General features: G+C 38.1%; 1 protein-coding gene across 2 annotated transcripts; it reads left to right on the top strand.

The window, feature by feature from the left end:
• Positions 1 to 1,228: 1,228 nt before the first annotated feature.
• On the top strand, positions 1,229 to 21,060 carry wfdc1 (WAP four-disulfide core domain 1). Of its 2 annotated transcripts, none has more exons than XM_004913596.3 (7): positions 1,229 to 1,747; positions 11,378 to 11,573; positions 14,364 to 14,447; positions 16,412 to 16,543; positions 17,092 to 17,133; positions 18,719 to 18,796; positions 20,001 to 21,060. In XM_004913596.3, the coding sequence occupies exons 1-6, from the start codon at positions 1,598 to 1,600 to the stop codon at positions 18,778 to 18,780; spliced, it is 666 nt and encodes a 221-aa protein (XP_004913653.1). In that variant the 5' UTR covers positions 1,229 to 1,597; the 3' UTR covers positions 18,781 to 18,796; positions 20,001 to 21,060. The 2 variants fall into 2 exon arrangements, with proteins under 2 accessions (XP_004913653.1, XP_002934998.2); XM_002934952.4 differs by having other exon boundaries at positions 1,230 to 1,747; positions 16,412 to 16,552.
• Positions 21,061 to 22,516: the final 1,456 nt, after the last annotated feature.

Raw genomic sequence — 22,516 nt, 5'->3', positions numbered from 1 at the left:
TTACAGCGTGATTTTAGGTGCCTAATAAGAACCAGGTGGTCATTTATAAATGCCCCAAGTGCTAGTGCACTAAGAGAAACAAATTTGCATCTTTGTGCCTACTCCAGCGTACCCCTCATGAGTACATCACTGCAGAACACTGCCACCACTGCATTCTAAAGTACTTGTGGTTGCTCACAGTGGGGCAGGGTGCAAAAACATGGTGGCTTGCACCTGCTTTTGCACTTTGCACCTTGTTAAACCATTTGTAAATGAAGCCTCTAGCATTTACACTGCATTGAACTGTTCTACAACAACATGCATGCAGCAACTCAGTTTAGTGAAACAATACAGATGATTCAACAAACCTATTTTGCAGAAAATGAATTACACAGGACTCAGCTTTATACAAAAAGAACCTTGGCCCATGGCACAGTGATATTTGTGATTAGTTTAGTCCTTTAAAAGAAAACTAGGGTGGTCATAATACCCATCTCCACAGCTGCTTTAAATCTACTTGAATGAGAAGGGCTCTGCCTAAAATAAACCTTAGTTCTCTCATGTGGGTTAAAGCCTGAGAGGGCTGACTTCCCCCTAGCTGTGCCAATGTCTGTACTAAGCAATGTGCTTCCATATGGGTGAAGAGAAGCCAATGCTGACAGCCAGGCATTTTGATCTTCCTGGTTCTGTGCCATCGGCATAAGAACCAACATTTATCTCCAATGTAACAGACTCCAGTGTAACCATATTCTGTGTGGTCTGAGGCAAAAGATGCTGAAAAAAATACATAGGTTCTAAAAAATATTGTACATGAGGATTGATGCTAACTAGAATAGAAGGTTGATCTTTACATGAACTTCTACTGTAAATTCTTCAAGATTTATTTATTATTGTTAAATACAAACAAAGCTTCTTGGCCTCAGGTCTTGAGTTGTTATTTTTACTGCACTTTTAACCAGTATATTGAACAAACCCCCACTGTAGCAAAGGTTGGTATATTATAAAATAAACTATAATAATATTTTTACACTGCTCTGGGCATGCCATATAAACAGTGGTTTGGTTTAACTAAACTGGTTTAGATCTGACTGAACACCAAGTATTACTAAATTACTGTGATATACTTTATTGCTGTGCCTTATTAAAATAACTATATGGCCACAACATTTTAAAGGCTGAATGGGAGAGCTTCACAATAGTGTCTGGGCTTTTAGGGAGGGGTGTTGAGCTTGCCGCAGCCCTTCCCACAGTCATTTGATCCTTGCCATGCTGTGGGTTTGAATGGAGCACAGCAGAGTGCAGAAGCCAGATGTGCAGCAGCTGCTTCCACAGACCGGAGTTGTTGCATGACAAGAAACCAACTACTACTGAGTCCACTTGGGCAGAGAGGGAGTATATTCTAGTCATTTATTCAAAATTCATAATGAATCTCCCCGGTGAATAATCTCTGATCCCGCTGCCCTCCAGTCCGGAACAGAGCAGTACATTAACTCGTTGCTATCACCCCACGGAGGTCTGCCTGATATCAGGTAATCTGACACTTTCCTACTAAAAAAATCACCGATCGAAAGGCTTGCAGCCTGGGTGTCTGAGAGATCCCGGGCATCGCACAGAAGGAATGGCTGAGTGGAGCCAGGCACGGGCAGCTGAGCTGGGGAGGAAGGTGCTGCTGGCTGCCATCTGTGAGTTACTGCTGCTCTCACACTACTGTACCGGCAGGAGTCTGAGCAAGAGAGCCCTGCACCTGAAACTGAGCGACAAGTATGAGGTGAGTACCAGCAGGGAACATGGAGGGGGCGGGGGTCCGTGTGCAAGGGCTAAAGACAGCATGGGAAATCGTATAGCAAGCAAAAGGCCCAATAAATCACCTCATATAATCCATGTGTTATGTGTATTCTCACTTCCAACTTATTTTACAGTTATTCATCTTGATGTAAGCTGAAAAGTAAATATTTTATTAGTAAAATCTGTTAATTCATTTTGGAAGCTAAAATTCTGAGCAAAACTTCAAGTGTGAACTTGAACCACAGAGGAAAATGGACAGTAGTAAAGGTACCAGCCAGCTACACAAGTGCTTCACTCAGTATAAACCTGTGGAGACTGCTACAGCTCCACCACACAGATGCTGCGGGGAAGTTGAGGGTATTTCTACTATTTGCGTCTTGTGTAAGATATAATAGGGGAACACCAACTGCAACTGTAGACAAGCTGTTAGCGCTGTATGCTACTCTTCTATTGGGCCCCAGTGAGAAAAGTGAGATATGTCCTTTAGAAAATACACTTTGAGGGTATATTTATCATGCTGTGAAAAAAGTGGAGTGACGCATTACTGGTGATGTTGTTCATAGCAGCCAATCAGCAATTAGAGTTCAACAGTTAGAAAACCAAAGTAAAGCATCTGATTGGCTGCTATGAGCAACATCACTGGTAATGTTTCACTCCACTTTTTACATAGCATGATAAAAATATACCCCAATTGTTTGTTAAAATTTTTGTTAGCGTTTTTTTTTTTGTTAGAGTTTTTATCCCACTATCCCTTTTCTTCGCCCTTTTGAAATGTGGGAGCCCTACTTTTTGGTAGTTTGGATTCGTATATCATAACGAATTATGTCATTCTGGCTCCAACCCCTACAGTTGGGACTGCCTTACCAAAAACAGTGGGAAGGCGTTTTCATCCCATGGTGTACTAAAGTTGCTAAAGCCACCAGTATATATCAGGCACAAATCACATGGTGGTCCCTTTTTCAAATAAGGGGCCTTTTGTCTTATTAAAACTAAAGTTCAGTCTCCTTTCCATTAGTTAATAACTTGATTTTCACGTTATTCAGTCGAATCTATTTTAGTTTTCTAAACTGACCCTTACCTAATGTGGCTTGAAATTCAGAAGTGCCATCAAGGCGTAAGACAAAAAAGACACATAGGCTTATTTGACATGGGCATGGACAAAAGAGTTGAAGCACTAAGGGACCCCCTTAAAGCCCATACACAAATGCATCCCTACCCATAGTTGATGTTGCTACAATAAATCTCAGACACAACCTGCAGCCTTCAGATGTCATTGAACTACAATTCCCATGATCCCCAGACAGCTGTATCTAAGGATAATTGCAGCTGTAGTTAAAGAGTATTTTAGCTGTAGTTAAAGAACATCTGGAAGGCAGCAGGTCTGACATGACATGATATATGCTACACCATGTGCAACTTCTCAAAAGGCCAGAAGCAGTTCTCCCAGAAGTCCTTACGTTCCAGATGGTTTTTTTGTTTTCCTTAGTCAAGAGCCAAGGAGAACACAGCTTCAGGCAAATAGCTTCATACACAGATATACATTTTTGTGCCTACTTATATGTGCTTAAGGAATATTTTTTTTAAATCACATTTTGACATTTTCTTCCTTGTAGCCCGTTTGTTCAAAATATCAACAAGAAAGAACTTTTATACTTGATAGAGATCTTTCAATGCTAAGTAATGTGGCAACCAATCATATACATTTGGTGAAATGAGGAAAATCCAATTATTTAGTCCCCCAGGCCAATAATTGGACAAAACTGTGTGCCCTGCAGATTTGTTGGAAAAGGGATGCATTATAAATGGGCCAATATGCTGCCATCTTGTTATGGAAGGGCCAATTAGCAACTTATTGTGTCTTTAACCACCTTAACATTTCAGCATGGGATCACTCGCTCAGTTTACTTAGCAACACTGAGCAAATTTGCAGCCGGGCAATAACCCATAGTCAATTCAGTGATTAGCTTTGTTCAACCAGTAGTAGACAGAACAATGAAAGCAACAATTTAATTGGTTGCCATGGGTTTGCCTGGTGTTGGTAAATAAGCCTGTTAATAGAGAAGTAAAAAAAGCCCTTCTGGTAGCTGAAACAAATTTAGATGGGGCTCTGTAACGGCAGTACTGGTAAAAGTAACAGAGGTTGTTGGGTATCTTAATGTGACACATTAAAACTTAGACAAGACAGAGACATATTTTAAACTTGTGCATTTTTCCGCCCCTTTACAAATAAACAGGGATGTTTGTAGGGGCAGAATGAGGGCCTCAGATTCCATAATATATGTATAGAAACCATTTTCTTGTCAAGAAATCCCCTGAGGCTAGCGACCTTGCCCTAAAAGATTGAATTTTAGGGCTAATTTTGTAACAGTGAGAGTTCCACGGAATGCTGGCTGAGAAGGGGCCCTGGTGAGGCTTACTCTTCCATCATTAGACAATTTGTCAGGACTAGCCCCATGACTGATTGTCCCTATGCACTGCTTGACCCATCTGAACTTTTCCACCTTTCTCATGGGCTAGCGGGCATAGCAGTTTGCCCATGCAACTCAAGCTATTAGAACCTTTGTGCAGGGTGATATCCAAGAAAAAAGGCAACAGTTAAATCCTTACAGGCTCAGGCAGGCGCTATAACACAATTCGCGTGATTGGTACTCATTTTCATAGCTGGAATGCAGGAGATGCAGCTGGGACCATGTAAGCGTAAAGAAAATTATGCTCAGATGTGCACAGAAAATGCCTTCCACTGGCAAAGGCTGGACCAAATATGAATGAAAGTATAGAATTGCCTGAGTGTCTTGCTCTCTGTAAGTAAATTAGAGATTCAGTGCCATCAGTTTTAGATTCTCATGCATTTTATAGTTGTTTGCCTGAGGGGATTTTCTTTTGTCCCTTTAATAAACATGTCCCTGAATGTTTAAAGAACAAAGTTCTCAAGTTTAAAATATTTCCTTTGCTGCACACATCCTAATGCTGAGTAATGGAAGTGCTCTGTATTAATATACAGCAAATACCCCCATATGTAAAAGACATAAAGGGTGCATTCACTAACTGTACCTAGACACAATGTGCAAAGTGCAATTGCATTTTTTCCCCCAGAATTCCAGCATCATTGAGTATGCAAATGGGCGATTCTCTTGATGCAATTGCACTGCGCCTAACACATTTTCATAAAATTTTTAAAAAAGGGTGTAATTGGCCGTGCACCCGTGCGAGTGATGTGTGCGCAAGTGTGCTTGCTGGAGCTACCACCTGGTCAACAGGTGGCTGTAGCTTCATGATGTAAATAGGTGTAACAGCTCCTGATTCAGAACAGAAAGCAGTAAACCTACTCAGTTAGCCAAAGTCAATTGCAAAGGTAGGGGACCAAGTGTGTTACAGTAGGAGAAGGAATTTGAAGTGATCAGGGGGATGCTGCAGCCTTACTATTAACCTTTGAACAACAGGAGTGGTTTAAAGAATCCACTCGGAGTCAGTTTACTCCGTGTAAACAGTTAATGCTAAAGAGAGTGTGTTTATTGCTATCCTAAAAAATACAGTATTGGGGTAATATAAAGCATTCATGCATCAAGTTTGATCTTACAGCTGCCAATCCAAGGATACATTTGCTATGGGATACTGACCTGGAGCTGGAAACTTTGCACCTGTTACTATGTTACCTCTAATGGTGGAATGTACAGTCGAAGGGCAGTTACAGAAAGTGTAAACTTAGCTATACATACCCTAATTTAGTGGAGCATTTGGGCAGTTTTTGACCATTTGGCATGTATGGCAAGTTGGGGCTACGGTTAGACAGATAACCCTGTGATCCTGGTTGACTGATGGAATATCTGTTTCGGTCATCCGAAAGAAACTTATGGACCAATACAAAATTGACCTCCACATGTGCCTGGTCCTTCATACAATCTGCCTATTTTGCCTGTAGCTAATGTGCTTTGCTGGCTTGTGTAATGCCAGTGTATGGCCTGTTCAGAGCATAGCTTAGCTTAGAGGTTGCTTTTAAAGCCATCTCTTAGTATGCAAAGCCATTGGGACTTTAAATATGTTTTCTACATTCCCTAACTATAAAAGGAAGGTACTTGCCTGGTTTTGACATGTAGTCCAGTTTTCATGTTAGTGTTACTGTTAGGGGCTGATTTACTAACCCACGAATCCGAACCGAATGGGAAAAATTCTGTTTGGAAAACGAACATTTTGCGACTTTTTCGTATTTTTTGAGATTTTTTCGTCGCCGTTACATTTTTTCGTAAATTGTTGTGACTTTTTCGTAACCATTACAATTTGCGCGAATTGACGCGACTTTTTCGTAGCCGTTACGATTTGCTCGTATCTTGTCACAACTTTTTCGTATTGAGCGCTCGTAAACTGCGGGCAACACTTTCAGACTTAGCATGATTTTGGAAGCCTCCCATAGGACTCAATGGCACTCTGCAGCTACAACTTGGCCCAAGAAAAGTCACAATACTGAAGCTTGAATGAATCTGAAACTTTCGTACTCGGCGCGAAGGCTACGAAAAAGTCGCGACAATTCGCGTAAGTCGTAACGCTACGGAAAAGTCGCGGCATTTTGCGAACCATTGTAATGGCTACGAAAAAGTCGCGTCAATTTCTGAAAAAATCGCAAAATACCGATCATTACGAAAAAAACGCATTTGGACGCCTTCGGACCGTTTGTGGATTAGTAAATCAGCCCCTTAGTGTTAATTGTTTTCAGACTGCCCTATGGAACTGTATTCATGAAAGCAGGCAGCAACAATGAAAAAAATACAGCATGTATTTGAGGCTTATTAAATCTGAGGGGCTACAAATAATATATATTTATTATAGGTGCCCTTTTAATAATTCAAAATGACTTAAGAATAAAGAAAAGTGATTGTTAATGAAGACATGGAACCACACTGAGAAGTGTGCAATATGAAACGGGTTTATCCTCCAATGTAGCCATGGGTGAGTGTCAAAACATATAAGTAACTGCCTCTCCTGTTCATGATTTGAAGATACTGTTTAGAACAAGTTAGGGGATTATGTGGTATCCACAGTTCTAACTCTAAGTAAAGTAACTTGTGGAAGCTATATAGGCACTTATATATTTTAAAATGCACTCTACACAGGGCATGTTACAAAGACATAGGAGGTATTTATTTTAGCAAGCACCCAACTAGCAATGGTCAGTAGGTCAAAAAGGCAGAGCTACTGCAATAAGGCTTATACACCTAGATTTATTTAGAATGTTAGCTTTTTATTACTGCTGGGACGCAGTGCCTTTTTCACATTTTATTGTGGAGCTAGTCTTGCCTACAAAATGTCTGTTCTAGAGATGTGACTTAGGATGAAATAAATTAGCCTTGAGCCTGAGTCTATGTCCTGTGTTTACTACAAAAAGATATTGGGCTGCTGAGTGGATGAAACCCAGTAACTCCATTACATCAGGGGCTATTTTGAGTTTATAACATTTACAGCTGTCTAGAATTTTATGGGATCGGATAAGGACAAAGTACGGATGGATATTTTAGGAGCATCAAGCTGGCAAAGATGCAGGGACTTGATAACAAGACTATAATTCTTCCCACATATCTGTGTTAGTAATGCTTTAATAATGGTTCGGTACCTAACATGTTACAGAAACAACTAACACCAGCTTTGTTAGTATGTAAGATACAGTAATAAGTAGACCTTCTTGCCTTGTAAGTGTTTACTGACAGGGAAGCATTGCAAGTAATGAAGCAGCCAGTATTCTTTAACTCGCCTTCAAACAACTACACTTTTGAGCATGTGCAATGAAGTGATATCCAACTTTGCCTCTATTTAGTCTGAGATTCCCACTCTTTGCAGTACACATAATACTAATTAAGGTAATGTGCCACTTTAAAGTGCACAGCACACAGAATCTGGTTTTTTTGGTACAGTGTACTCAAGCAGTATTAATATTGCAGAGATGGAAACATTACTGAGCAGCTGCACTTGAAAGAAGACAGATCTCACAGCAACATTTCATGACACCATCAAAAGCAGTTAGGTTCAGGCTCATTGTTGCCCTCCAGAATGTCCCTGGCTAGATGAGGTTTGCTCACCTTGTAATATATCATCAATGCATTAGGTGACCATTTCAGATCTTTTATACCAACAAAAAGTGTTTAACATGGTTAGCTGGAATTTAAAGGACAAGTAAAGCCATAAAAAACTCTTACTATTATCTTAACCATGCCCAATTACCTTTGGAAAAAGGTCATTGTCAGAATCACATTGTAGAGAGATGCATGTCAAAACATCCTGCTTTTGCAAAACCTTCTTATGTCCAAGGATAATGAAATCTCACAACATGACTATTTGAATCAGGGAATGCATTGCAGAAACGGCACATGATGGGATGGGTTTTCTATTCTTAGCACTTAGATAACCATAAATCCACACAGAGAAACTGTGATTTTACAAAGTCCACTGGGAAAAAAAGGAAAAATAAATATCACTATATATAAAAGTACAAATATGTACATTCAATTATGTACATTTAAATACATGAATACACACTCACACACAAACAAGCATACATACATAGCATAAGGCGAAACCGGTCTGTAGTTGGGAATCTGATCAGCTATTGTCCTGGCTTCAGCTTCAAACCCAGTGGGTAAGCTGTAGCCTATAGGATAAACCCATGTAAATGGGATTTTTTTAAGAGTTTGGAATTCATTCCCAGAATTCCTTTTGTTTGCTTTCGTCTGTATGAGGCAGTCTCCTCAACCTTATTTATTTGTTTGTGAACAATGGATGAAACTTTTGTACTAGCCATATCTGTACTTGCAGTTAGTGCAGTGAGAAATGTTTGTTATTGGAAACTGCAGTTCCGCCGGTACAAAAATTCCAGATGGCCAGTGTTGCCTGTGTAGCCCAGAGAACTGAAATTAGCTGATATAAATGGTGAAACATGTGGTTTTTATTATTAGAAAGGGGTGATGATTTTTTATGCCTCCCCAATGTAAAAAGACCCATGTGCTCTTTAGTCTGGGGTATTGCCGTGTAAACTTTAAATTGCTGTTCACACAAATACATTTTTTTATTATAGTGTATTCAATTGGTAGAGAACAAAGAGTGCAGAATTATGGGAAGGCTATTACCGGTAGACTTCATTGTAGATTTAAATCTTTAAAGATTACTTCCTTTTTCTTTGTAATAATAATACAGTACCTTGTACTTGATCCTAACTAAGCTGCATGCATCCATATTGATGGTTTGTTTAATGTTTAAATGATTTTAGCAGACGTAAGGTACACTGATTCAAATTATGGGGTCCCCCCATAATAAAAATGAAGGCTAGAGCCTAACAAGCCTGAAGAACTTCGATTCAAAAATTATATTCATATAGAAAGTTGATTTGGCTACCATTTATCTTGACCATTTGTTGGTCTGTCACTGTAACCATTAACATATTTATTTATATTTATTTATTGAACATATAACAATTCAACAACTAGAAGTACCGTAAGGAAACAAACCCATGCAAATATCAAGAGAACATACAAACACTTTGCAGCTAGTACCCAACAGGGCTAATTCACTGCAAGGCAGAAATACTAACCACTAAGCTACTATGAACCCTATAAAGAAGGGGCACCAGCCCGGGGTACAAGGTAAGTGATTAAAGTCACTTGGGGGCGCCTAACATTTTGGCAACCCCAAGTGACTTAGCCTTTCCTTCTCCTTTAAAGGTAAAAGGAGGGCTGTGAGGGCCAGCCAGAGGATGTATAGGGTAAGCCTGATGGCAGTGGGAGAAGCCACATTCCATACAGTAGTATACCTGTGGCACATGTAGACTAAGCAAAAAGCCAGCCAGAAACCTGTAATCGTGAGCCATCCCTGTTTGATATAACCATGAGTTAGTTATAACTGTGTGTGTAATCAGGACAAATTGGTATATGACCTTGATTTTGATCGCAGTTGCCCAGGGGCCCCTAGGCAGCTCAATTGCGCTACATGCCTGCTGTTGCCTGCACTTTGTGGACCCCCCCCAGCTCCACCCACTCACTGGATCCTCTGCTGCAGACGCCTTCCTCTTCATCCCCTGGACCTTCCTCCTTCTCTAGATAGTTCTTGCAGCCTGCTACTCCAGCTTAGTACACACCCCAGTTTGTACACAAACACACATACAATTTTGGGGGATCAAAGAAATTTACACATTCACAGCTCTCACACATATTTGCACAAGCACATACATGCACACAATGCACAATTTGCCAAATGTACACACACATATACATACTTACATTATTTTGTGGCTGTTTTTTCTTTTATTGCATTTTGGGTTTATTGCCTGCAAAAAAAAATTTTCTGCCATTGCGAATAGCGTATTTGCTAACCACACTGTGCAATACCTTTTGTATGTTATTTCAGTGATTATATTGCATTTTTGGTGATTGTGGTGCATTTTTAGAGCTACTGCCACCTCAAAACCAGGTGGTAGCTTCACGGTTCCCTTCACACCCAGGAACAACTGATGCAGCTAGGCTTTCCACCTGGCAGTTTTTGAAGCGCATACTGCTTTTCGTAATCTGGAAAACCATGCAAGACTCTATTATACTGAAGTGCCAATTGGCCTATCCCTGATGCCACCTACCCTGCCCCTGATGTCACCGACTCCACCCCCAATGTCACTAGCCCTGTGACGTCTCCGTCAGCCCCCCATGCCAGTCATCCATTGGTGCAGCACATTTGCTCCTGAAGAATCCGGAACAGGCATCACTCGCACTGCAAACACCGGAAATTACACCATGGAAAATATGTTTGCAGTTGCAATATTTTTGTTGAATCGGTTGGAGCAGCTTAATTGCACCAAGCACATCTTCCCCTTGAAACTTCAATGACTGGAATTCTGGGAAAAATGCTGCATTGTCGGAGCTCCCTGCACTTGCAAATGTACATGTGCCTGTGGTATTGATATGATATGTACTTCATTTATACAAACCAAAATGCAGAAGCCTCATTAAATGAGCAAATCTGTTTGGTTCCTCTTTAATGAGAAAGAAAATCAGCACTGATTTCAATTAGTTAATATAAATGAGTGCAGACTAGCACAGTTATGAAATAGAAACCTTATGACATTACTGGAGTATTATTAAACGTGATAATTGAGGATGTGGAAAGAGAAAGAAAGTGCCAAACAAGCACAGAGCTACACAGTTCAATTTTTAATACAGTGTAAGAACCAGTTTATTAAAATGAATGCAGCATTGTCACAAAATACAATACTAATATCTGGCTTGATCTGCAGCAATTTGGAATATGTTGGCACTTTATAAATATGTATCATTATTATTATTATTATATAATCATTATGTTTGGGATTTTGAGAAATGCTTCAAAATTTGTTTTAATTCTCAGGTTGATGTATATTTTACAACTTTCAATCTTGATGCAACCTTACTTTTGTATCTTCTTGTGTTCATTACCCTTGGCTGGCTGCAGTACCTCTCATTGTACCACTATAGTTTATTTACTCAGGACAGTATCACAAAATATGAACAGTAGTTCAATATAGCTGTGTGGTTGGCTACTAATATATCCGCTCTAATGTAGAGTGTTTAAGCTTTCTGCTTTTTTCTTTGTTGTATCTTTACTTGTCAAGGACTATGAGTACCCACTGCTCCCCCATAACACAAACTACCAGAAGAATGATCGGTGCCCTCCTCCACCCCAGAGCCTTCCAGAACGTGCCTGTGAGGTGCCCAGCTGCCGCTCTGACTCTGAATGTGAGAGGCATAAGCGCTGCTGCTATAATGGATGCATATATTCATGCTTAGAGTCTGTCCAACCTCCACCAGGTATGGGTACAGCAGCACAATGCAAACTGCTTTCTATGCAAGCCAAATGACACGTTTTGTAGTATACACACAAGTAATATTATGGACCACATGAAAATAAAGTTTTGACATTAATCGTAGAAATCACAGTTCAAAATAGCACTAATATTAATGACCCACTCCTTACGGACGTTTTAAACAAAAGTCAATGCAAGACAATGCAAAACTTAAGTACAAATCCTAGAAATACATAGAACACAGAGTATTAGTTACCAGCTGGTTTTCCTAGGCCTGTTCCTACAATAAAGACTGGTACGTTGCATGTCTGGCACTTAACCACCACGATATAACGGTAATCAAAGTATATTGGAATTACAATAGTAATTCCTAATATTTAAGAACTTTGGTGCTTAGAAACCACAGTTGCCACTACAAGCCTATATAAAATACAAAAGCAGTACTTTAACTTCAATAAAGTTCTTATTTCAAATAACACCACAAACCTTGCAAAAGGGCATCAAGCTAAAAACCTGAACTTCTGATGTGGCCCAGTGCTTTGTGTTCAAAAATTCTAATGAGAGGCTAGTTTAGGGAAAACCAGAAGTAACCGGCAAATTATGTAACTATTCCCATAACTAAATGTGTGAAAACTCTGATAGCTTTTAAAAGGAACATTAACTTTCCCTAAAACTAAGCCACCATACTGTGTGAAATGATTGTTATGAGCTCATGAGGACTTGGCAGAATTTTTATGAGCTGATAATTATCCTTTGAGAGTATTCAATTGCAGTGGTGCAATCTAAGTTGGATTTATGAAGACTACATAAGCGCACTGGAGCACAATATCAGTAGTCTCAGTAGGCTCAGCAAAGCAGTATATTTAGCCATGTGGAAGTTGGAGAAAGAAGACTTGCAAACAAGCCCTATTATTGCAAATAGGTTTATTGCAACTGGATGTTCCCTGGCTTACCCACAAGCAGCTAACATTCTTTATATAGAGTTATAGGCCAGGCTATATAGGCCAGGCTATATTTTTCCAGTGTATATTTCCAGTATATTTCCAGTGAGTAGTAGGTGTTGCCAGATAGATCCATATAGCTACGTGCCCAAGCATTAACATTCAAAAATATTAGTGTTAAATCACTGTGGGAAGTTACTTTTAGTGATATTAGCCCGGAAACCCAACTTTTATTTCATACTGGCAAATAAAAAAATATGAGTTAATCTAATTGTATGTGAATACATTTGTTCCAGCAACCACCATTAGGCTGGGTGTTCTTTTTGGCTGAATAAGGATCAGTTCCCTGTATGCCCAAGGCGAGTTCAGAGGTTTCGTTTTACATAATATCAACAAATAAACTGACATAGCTGGCAGAATGCTATACAGTGCTGAATTTAAGAGTGTCTATTTGTTTTAGGACAGCTCTTTTGTGTTTAAGCATTGCTGTATTTGTAGATCAGTCATTTTGGCCAATATTCCTGTGCCTAAACAAAGATTATTATAGTAATATTAACTCCCACATTAAATGTGCCAGCCCCGTACAAGTGGTACTAGCTCTGCATTTCAAAACAGCATGTACTGCAACATATGTATGTTACAGTACAGCGATGGCCAAAAGGTATATTGGGGTCTTTAGCTGGTCATCAGAAGTAGTTCTTTAGCTGGTCACAGGGACCTACAGAATAGAGTTTTGTTAGTATCATTTGCATTATTTCTTCATCATGCTTCTTTTAAAATGTGGTGCACATGTACACAGTGCAACAAGGTACAGTATAATGATTCAATTTTATGGTTCAATTTGAGAAGATCATTTCTTCTAATTCAGTTCTATTTTTCCCCATAGACATCAATAGATTTTTTATGTGATAAACGGCAAAATAGGTTTTTCTCGTTGAATTGCATCTGGCTCTATGGGAACATTTGGAATTGAATTATGAGATATGCTTTTCTCATAAAATTGAATCTGGTCCATTATCTGTTATTTTAATACAGTATGTATTAGATTATTCTATTGATAAACCTCATGTTCATGTTCACGTTTCTATTAAAATACATCTTGTTTGTATGTAGCAATTTCATATAAATATATATATCATACCTCGGGTGCTTGGTAAAGAGCTCCAATAGTACAAAAAAAGACCAGCAACACCGGGATTTCTTGTGAAAAAAGGTCCTATTGAGGACCGAAACCTCGGATTTTTTTATGTTCGCAATAAACTTATTTTTATGTTCGCAATAAAGCTAAATAATTACATTTGGCCATGCACTCCGCAAAGTTTATGGCATTTGAGTGCAGAACACTGCAAAGACTGAAATATATATATATATATGCCTACTGACTGCTAAGTGTATGGTCATTACCAGAGGGGTATTCCTGGAGTTGATTTTGATGCCCACCAAATCAGTTATTTATCTGTACAGGGCCCTATACTTTGAACCTGGTGAAGCCAAGTGACAAGGGTTGGGCTATTTGTATGTGAAACATATGTCACTTGGTACTGTACATTTTATGCTATGAATAACTGCACAGCCCAACAAAGAATTATTAGAAATACACTTTACCTTCCTCTGCAGTGAATAGCCAACAGTCTTTGTTTTTACAGAATTTGGAAAGCAAACTGTATACCTGCCCATAATCTTTAAATTAACTCATAGTGGTTCATCCATAGCTACATTTTTGCATTTTTTACATTTATTTTCCTTAAACATTCTCAGACAGACTAAAATTTGGTTTTCTTACCCATCATTTATGCAGGTGAAATGCAAACTCTTTCTCACGATATGTAATGCAATTTGTTTGTTCCCAATAGTTCTCGATTGGTTGGTGCAACCAAAGCCTCGTTGGCTTGGTGGGAATGGCTGGCTTCTTGATGGACCAGAGGAAGTATTGCAAGGTGCGGAAAGTACATTTTATCCTACAATATGTGGGAATTGTGCATTTATGCTGATGTTTGCTTTAAAGTATCCAAGCATCTTCCTGGGACAAGCTAGAGACAGCTTCAGATGGGATTTCCACCTACCATCAGTTACAAGTTAGATAGGATTTACTGAGTAAAATATTAAGCTTGGTGGACAGTGTAACTGTGTAGGTTTTACCGAGTCCTAAGTGCTCAACCTAGACTATTATTAACCTGCTCAAGACATTTAAACACATTTTGGCTTGTGCATTATTCCTTGTAGAATCCCTACTGGTCAGTATTAACCTTCCTACTACCAAAGCAAATGGATGGTGTTATAAAGGAATTCTATTACCCCCCGACCACCACTGGAAATTCAGTAGCAGACTTTTTCTACCCCTGGTAACTTGCATGGCACTGCCACCTGAGCAGTAATGTAACACCCCTCCCCACCACTCTCCTACCATGAGAGCAAATGGAAGGAGAGGGGGGTTGCTAGCAAGGAGATTGGAAATGGTAGGGGCAGTTGCGTAGAGCTTGCAGTACGAGCTGGGCCCCTCCAAAGATTATTTGCGAGGGGGGACACGGTATGGTCTAGGTACGCCACTGTGCCTGAGGCAAGTTTCACACCAGGAGCACCCCTGGCATAGGCGGATTTTCAATAAGGCTAGGGGAGGCTAAGCCTCCCCAAACCTGCTTGGCACCTTGAAAAAAACAAAACAAAAAAAACCTCACTCCGTTTCTGCACTGTCCTGCAACTCTTCTGTTCCTGCAAGCTCCAGTTCTGCTGTGCTCTGACTGGATCTTTCTTCTTGTGGATTCTCCAATCAGAGCACAGCTTTCTTGACAGACTGTAAAATTGACCAAATTGTAAAATTGATCAAAGCACAGATGCACACAGGGATCGGAGATTTTGCAAACTGAAGACAGTGCAGAAATGAAGACTGAAAAGAAAAATCTGCAGCTGTAACTTTACCTGAGAACCAACTCGACTTTTGCAGCAGATTTCATCCCACACCCACAGGTACTATACACAGGTACTATACACAGGTACTATACACAGGTACTATACACAAGTACTATACACAGGTACTATACGCAGGAACTATACACAGGTACTATACAGTTCTAAAGGCTGAATCACTAGTTGAAATTAAATAGTTTTTTTGCCCACTGCCTCTCTCTCTATAAAACTAACTTAAACACATCTAAAGGGGAGGTTCACTTTTAAGTTAACTTTTAGTATGTTATAGAATGGCCTATTCCTATCAACTTTGCAATTGGTCTTCCTAATTAATTTTTTTATAGTTCTTGAATAATTTGACTTTCTCTTCTGCCTCTTCCCAGCTTTTCAGTCAGGGTCATTGACCCCGGCAACCAAAAAGTATTGCTCTGCGAGGCTACAATTTAATTATTATTGTAATTTTCTATTATTTATTTTTCATGCAGACCCCTTAACTATTCATATTCCCATCTCTTGTTTAAGCAATGTCTAGCATTTTGCCTCTGCTTTTTTCAGTGAGGACAAAACATGTAAAAATGTCTCTGTACCACATCACTGAAGGCCTTTACCCCTAAAAATTGCATACATTATAATCTATGGTGTTTTTGTTATGTTTACAGTTCACATATAAAAATGAATGGGGTGTTTGACATCCATTTCAAATGGAAGGTAAATTACCCTAAACAACTCAGTCACCTATTGCCCCTTAAAAAATGTAAGGCCTTTAACATAAAAGTCTATTTGTGTAAAGAGATGTACTAAGAACCATTTTTGTTAATGCTACATTTTTTTCAGCATAACTTTATTTATGGGTTAGTAGTGTAGAAAATGTCTATCTGTGGTAACATTAGAGTAACAGCAGGAAATATAAATCAACCATAGCAAAGGATAAAATAACTGTAACAGCTGCATGCTCAGATGATACTGTGAAATGCGTGGGTTTTTGTTTGTGCTACAGCTGAAGCATGCAGTACCACTGAAGACGGAGATGAGCCCTTACATTGCCCAACAGGATATGAATGTCATATAATCAACCCAGGCAACCCAGCAGAGGGAATCCCCAATCGAGGTCAATGTATCAAGCAAAGAGGTAACGCAGGTCAGTGTAAATAAAAATAGGCTGTTTTGTTACCTTTAATTTTTAACATATATGTTTTGTTTTAGTCTACATAATATTTGGGACAGAAAAAATGATTTATGTTCACATAGTCATTTGATGATTGTAGGTCAGGCTTTTCTTAAAACAGTCCAAGTTTTGTAGATATGTGTTTTCCTAGAACAGAAGTCACAAAAAAAAGTCTGTTTTTTCCACTGAATATAATTGCTGTGAGCATAGCATATTGGTGATTCAGTTATTTACAGACCTTACTTATTTGTAACAATTCTAGTGGCACCAATCTGACACCACTACTGTTTCAGAAAAAAAGTTCCACAAGTAAAACACAATCTCCCGCTGGGGCCTTACCCTTAAATATTGCAAGCTAAAAATCAGCTAATATGTCAGATCCAGAGAGTTTCTTTAACAGTGAACTGTAAGTCTTTGGGTTAACTGGTTCTTTGTCCAGACCAGGCATTACACATATGTACTGCAGAATATATCTGGCATAATATGAATCATTGTGTATGTATCTTTTGCAGATGGGAGACATTTGAGACATAAATATTACAAAGAAAATATCGGTAAGTTATTTGATTATTTGCCTTCCTGATTGTCCCGTGAGCTAGGTTTATCAGCCACTCAGGAATCTGGATCATTCTCTGTAGTTAAACCACTGATTCCATGCAGTTAAATTAATTAGACCAAAATATCACAGATCGCCAAGGTTCTTTTTGTCTGGGTTTTCTTTAATTTGGGAATAATTCTAGAACAGCTTGTGTGTGCATAATACATTGAGAAATTATGCCAAATTCACTAGATATTTCATCTGGTGTTAGGTTAACCATTATAGTAATAACCTGCCCAGTTCAGTTCATTTTATGTAGTTTTCTCTCCTAGGTGCCATTTTTAAACATGACTAATGTGTAACTTACATATGGTTAATTTTGGCAGGTAAAAAAAGAGACATTAAAATGTGATAAAAAGAACCCCTTAGGAGGTTATGTAATTAAAGTCAGGAGCAGTAGCAGTAATCCATAGCAACCAATCAGCAGGTAGTATTTACTGGTCACCTGTTTAAAAGCAGACTTCTCTTTGGTTACTGAGTTACTTGCTCCTGGGCAAAATTAGTGACTTTTATTACATATGGGGGTTAAAGGAGAAGGAAAGGCTAAATCACTGGGGGTGCCAAATGTTAGGCACCCCCTACTAATTGTAATAGCTTACCTAATACCCCTGACACTGCACTGGCCTGGGTTATATGCAAGTGAGCGTTCCACTTCCTTCTGTCTTCTTACCCGGGGCCGACAAATGCACAGATGAGCGAAAAAGACGGGTTTTTTTTGTCGGCCTTTAATTCTGCTGCGCATGCACGAAGATCAAAGAAGGAACGATCACCCGCATACACCCTGGCCGGTGCAGTTTTCTCCTAACAGGAGCACTGGGGGAGGGTTTCAGGTAAGCAATTAAAGTAATGGGGGGTGCCTAACATTTTGGCACCCCCCAGTGATGTAGCCTTTCCTTCTATTTTTAATGTACAAAAAGCACAACACTAGTTAGCAGGAAAATGATAAATAATAAATATAATTGATATCTTGGCAAGTGTGAAAAAGAAATCCCTACAGAATCTGTTGCTTTTTTATTATGGTGCTAGTTGCGGTATGAAATACAACTATTAACCTTTTCAGTGATGTAATGGTTTTACTAGAAATGGTGAGAAAGAATAACATCAGATACATGTGATGCAGTTTGTGAACAAATCTACAGAGGGTTAGTAAGTATGGTTGTATAGGGTCCTCAGATATTTCCAGAGGAAGGCTACCAGATCCTTTGAAAAATCCTTTGAAATTATGGCTCCTCTTAAATTGGAATATATAATCTAAAGCGTACATGTGCCAGATGCAGCTCATACAATCTTATTAAAGCTCCAAACATTCTGTGCCACAAGCTTACAAAGTGGGTGTGAGAATTAGAGCATAGCTGTTACTTCTGTAACATAAGGAAAGAGAGCTTTGCCATTCATAACCCAGTTCTTGACACTGATTTTGAAGGTCCCAGTGAAAATGCTAAAGTAAAAAATAAAAAGATTTAATTGGATTATTTCCACATAATGAAGTTGTGTGCATTACTAAGCTCTATAATATAATATGTGCCATTTTTGTATTGCAGATGGTAATTACAACAATGTTGTTGTTGGATTCGACAAAGAACCGCAGAAGCACTTAGGATAAAAGATATTACTTTTAGGTATTATTTCTACAATGTTTAGCTATTCTGAGTGAAAATGCCTATTGTTTTCTGTAACTAAGACCAATATATAAATTGTTCCTTATAGAAAAAATTCTGGGGCAAGTGCAAAAAGGCAAATGTAATATATGTCCAAGTGCCCCTGCTAAAACAGTAGCTGTTTTCAGCTGACTGCATGCAGTGTGAAAAGTCTTCTACCCAACTTGTATAGGTATATGAAGAAAACTGTGTAACGTTAACTGCTTGAAGAAGTAATAAAATTAATATATCTTTTCCTAAAGAATGGCCATACATAGACCAATCATGATTGAGCAGCTTGTTGGCTAAATTTCTCTTGTTTTTTATAATATGCAAATTTTAGTGAGTCATGTGACAAAAAACTGGTTACATCAATAAGCACTATTTATAAAGATATATTTTACAGGATATTCACTTTCTTAAATTTTACAGAAGAAAGGTTGTGTGTTTCTAAGGAATCTTCTAAGGAATCACCCTTTCACCCAATAGGTACTTAAAAAAAACTTGGGGCCCGTGCAGCAATTAATCTTGGGGCCCCATCTTATGTGTCCAATCAGAAGTCAGTATTCCTTAGGGTACATTCAAATGCAAATATCATGTACCTGAAAGTTTTCAAAGGACTAAGCTTTAATCTATCATCCATTTACCACAAAATCAAGCGTCTGCCAATCTGACCGCTCAGACTGTGCCCTTTCTTAGTATTGTACATTATTAATAATAATAACACATGGGTATATATTGAATACACATAACCAATTCAAGATGAAAGAGGGCCCTGCTCCATAGGCATAACAATCTAAAAGGAAAAAGGGTGATTTATCAATTTATTTTTTTTTCAATTACAGTTTTTATCTCTACAATTCGCACAATTCGAATTTTGATTCAAAAACTAAAATGTCTGACATTTATTAAAGAAAAAATTCGAGATTGTTAACTCACAAATTTGAGGTTTTTTATTTGAACAAGTTTTCCTTATTAATTAATAAGCAAGCATTCGAAATGCGGGTTTATTTGAATTAGAAAAAGTTCAAAGTTCACAAAGTCGAAAATTGATAAATAAGCCCATTAGCAGATTACACAGCAGTGCAAGGGATCTGTACTATGTTATATGATAATAGATAAGTAGTACTGATATGGATTCTATTAGCTGGCAATTTATTTTCATTTTATTTTTTTTCTTTTATAGAATCATCTGTTTCCAAAAAGATATCCCCAAAAGGCTGATGAGAGCAAAGTATGTGACTTCAACAAAGACCCTACTCATCCAATACTGGTGTATTTGGCTATGAGCAGCATCTATTGGATATGTAGATAATAACAAAGAACTCTCAAGGAGCCATCTCTCCAGCAAATGCATATCTGGAGCTGCAATCCATTACATTGCCATGAAAGGTGACACTGCATTTTTGTAGCCTTCTGGGCTAGTGGAGAGGCACATGATTATCAGCATCTTCCCTCTCAACCAGAATGAAAATATTGTGTTTTTTTTCCCACAGCTTACTGCCTACCGATCTGTGAAAGGCCTCATTGGAACTGACAGTTCTGTTATAAAGCACTTGCTTCCCAGTTATACTTTTATCTTAAGGGACAACTAAAAACAACAAAACCGGGCTTTTTTCTTAAAGCTAATGCATCTCAATTCAGCACTGCAGGCTTGCATTATAGGGAAAATATATATCATACATGTTGCGCTCAAAAGTAATGCACCTAATTGTGAATAATATTGTGGTTTCCCTTCAAACATTCAGCTACCTGTCTGACTTCTGAAATATTTAAGTTATTCTTTAAGATCCCTTCTCAGCAGTCTGTCTCTCTACATGCAGCTTTGTGTCAGAGGCAGTTATGAAGAGACACAGTTTGCTGACAGGGCATAGTGAAAAGTGACTTGGTAATTTCAGAAGCAGACAATATTTCCATAAACTCATATTCAGTTTTTCTAAACATTTTATAACAGTTCTCTTTTAATTTATTGTTTAACTAGGAAACATGTTTTAAGGCATATGTGGTACCAAACAGTGTGTAAATTGCTTTAATATATGAAGGGTGGCTGGTTAGAAAGCTTTGTAGGTATACACCTAGCTCCAGAACTTTTTACAGTGTTGCAAATCTGAACCCTTAGGGGTAGCTTTATTAACATTCTGATTTTCGTGGCTTTAGATACTTTTGAAACTTTGACTAAACTCATTTCCACTGAAATCACAAATATCTAGTCATTTATTAAAGAAAAAAGGAAGGAAATCTTTGTGGACTTGTAGGCAAAAACCCCCAAAAACCTGTAAAAGTACAAATTAAATAAAGATTGCTACAATTTGCTTAGGACAAATCCCATTGACTTCTATGTGATCTTGACAGCTTTTAGATGGCACAGTTTTGTATCAGTGGTTTTTGTTGTTTTCACAACGTTTTAATAAATCATAAAAAGTAAGTGCCCCCCTTAAAGTTATGTGCCTTTACTGCTTTGGACTTGTGAACATGACAATTTTTTGTTCAACATTGATTCAGTTTTTTTATTTTACTCAAATTTAAATATGCAAATCAAGGTTTAGATCTGGTTTGTTATTAGAATCTTTTCCAGAGGATTTGTATGTGGCCAAATACAAAAAAGATAATGATTCTGGGCATGCCTAATTTCTTCAATTTCAGTAATGTCCTTCAAAAGCTATCACATTTCACATTACTCAAAGCCAATTTCTAACTAAAACATCGCATGATGAATCCTCTTTCTCCTCTGTCTCTGCTAGGTACAGGATGCTAGGCACAGGACCTGAGCTACATTACAGAAGATAATATAGCTTTTATATTTTCATTTTATAGGATTAAAATAAATACAGTAGCTTTCAGTGCAAACAGAACTGTTTTTTTAAAATTCTCTTAAAGATCTACAATTTAAGGAGCCGCCCACTGACCACTATGCTTGGAGGCATGGAATTAGTGGCTATCTCTGGAGTGCTGCGGAGTTTCGTGACTAAGCAGTTGACTTTAAAGTCTGTACCTCATATTTGTTTGTTATCATTTAAATGCATTGCTAAACAAAATAAATGTAGCTAGTGGGATTGTGCACCTTGTGGAAAGGTGTTTTGTTTATGGACAATAATAATCAGTGTATTAAGTGTTAAGCGACAGGAAATGTGTTATATAGCATTTCAATTTTCTAGAAATAATGTGACCTTATTTGAATAAATTAACATTAAAAAGAAACCAAAATAATAAGTAGGGTTACTCTGGCACTTATGAAGTTATTGTTTTATACTGTCTACAAAGTGCATGAAACTTTCAGGTTTAACAAATGTTAACCTTAACAATGCTTTCATGTTACACTGACCAAAGAAATTGTACAAGTACAGAAGAAATTTTTCTAAAAAATAAAATGTTCATGTTAAAAATGGCATCTTATAATTCTTTATATGCTCTGTATATATATATATATATATATATATATATTTTTTTTTTTTTTTTTTTTTTTTAAACCCATAAAGTGTTCTATTATAGATTTTTTTGTGCATTCAGTCTCCCTTTTAAGTATGAGAGGACATTGTAAAAAAACAGATTTCTGACAAGTTATTCAGTTTTCTTTGTTTTTTTTTGTTTTTCCTTTGTACAATCAATGTAATGCAGTTCTGCTGGTTATGCAGTTTCCCTACCCATAAGTCATTGCATGAATTCTTGTACCCAGACTGCTAGCTGCAATGATGTATTTATACC

Source organism: Xenopus tropicalis, chromosome 4 (genome assembly GCF_000004195.4).
Source record: "Xenopus tropicalis strain Nigerian chromosome 4, UCB_Xtro_10.0, whole genome shotgun sequence".
NCBI classification, from domain to species: domain Eukaryota; kingdom Metazoa; phylum Chordata; class Amphibia; order Anura; family Pipidae; genus Xenopus; species Xenopus tropicalis.
Note: the sequence above shows the minus strand (reverse complement) of the source record. Positions and strands in the feature narration are given on the sequence as shown.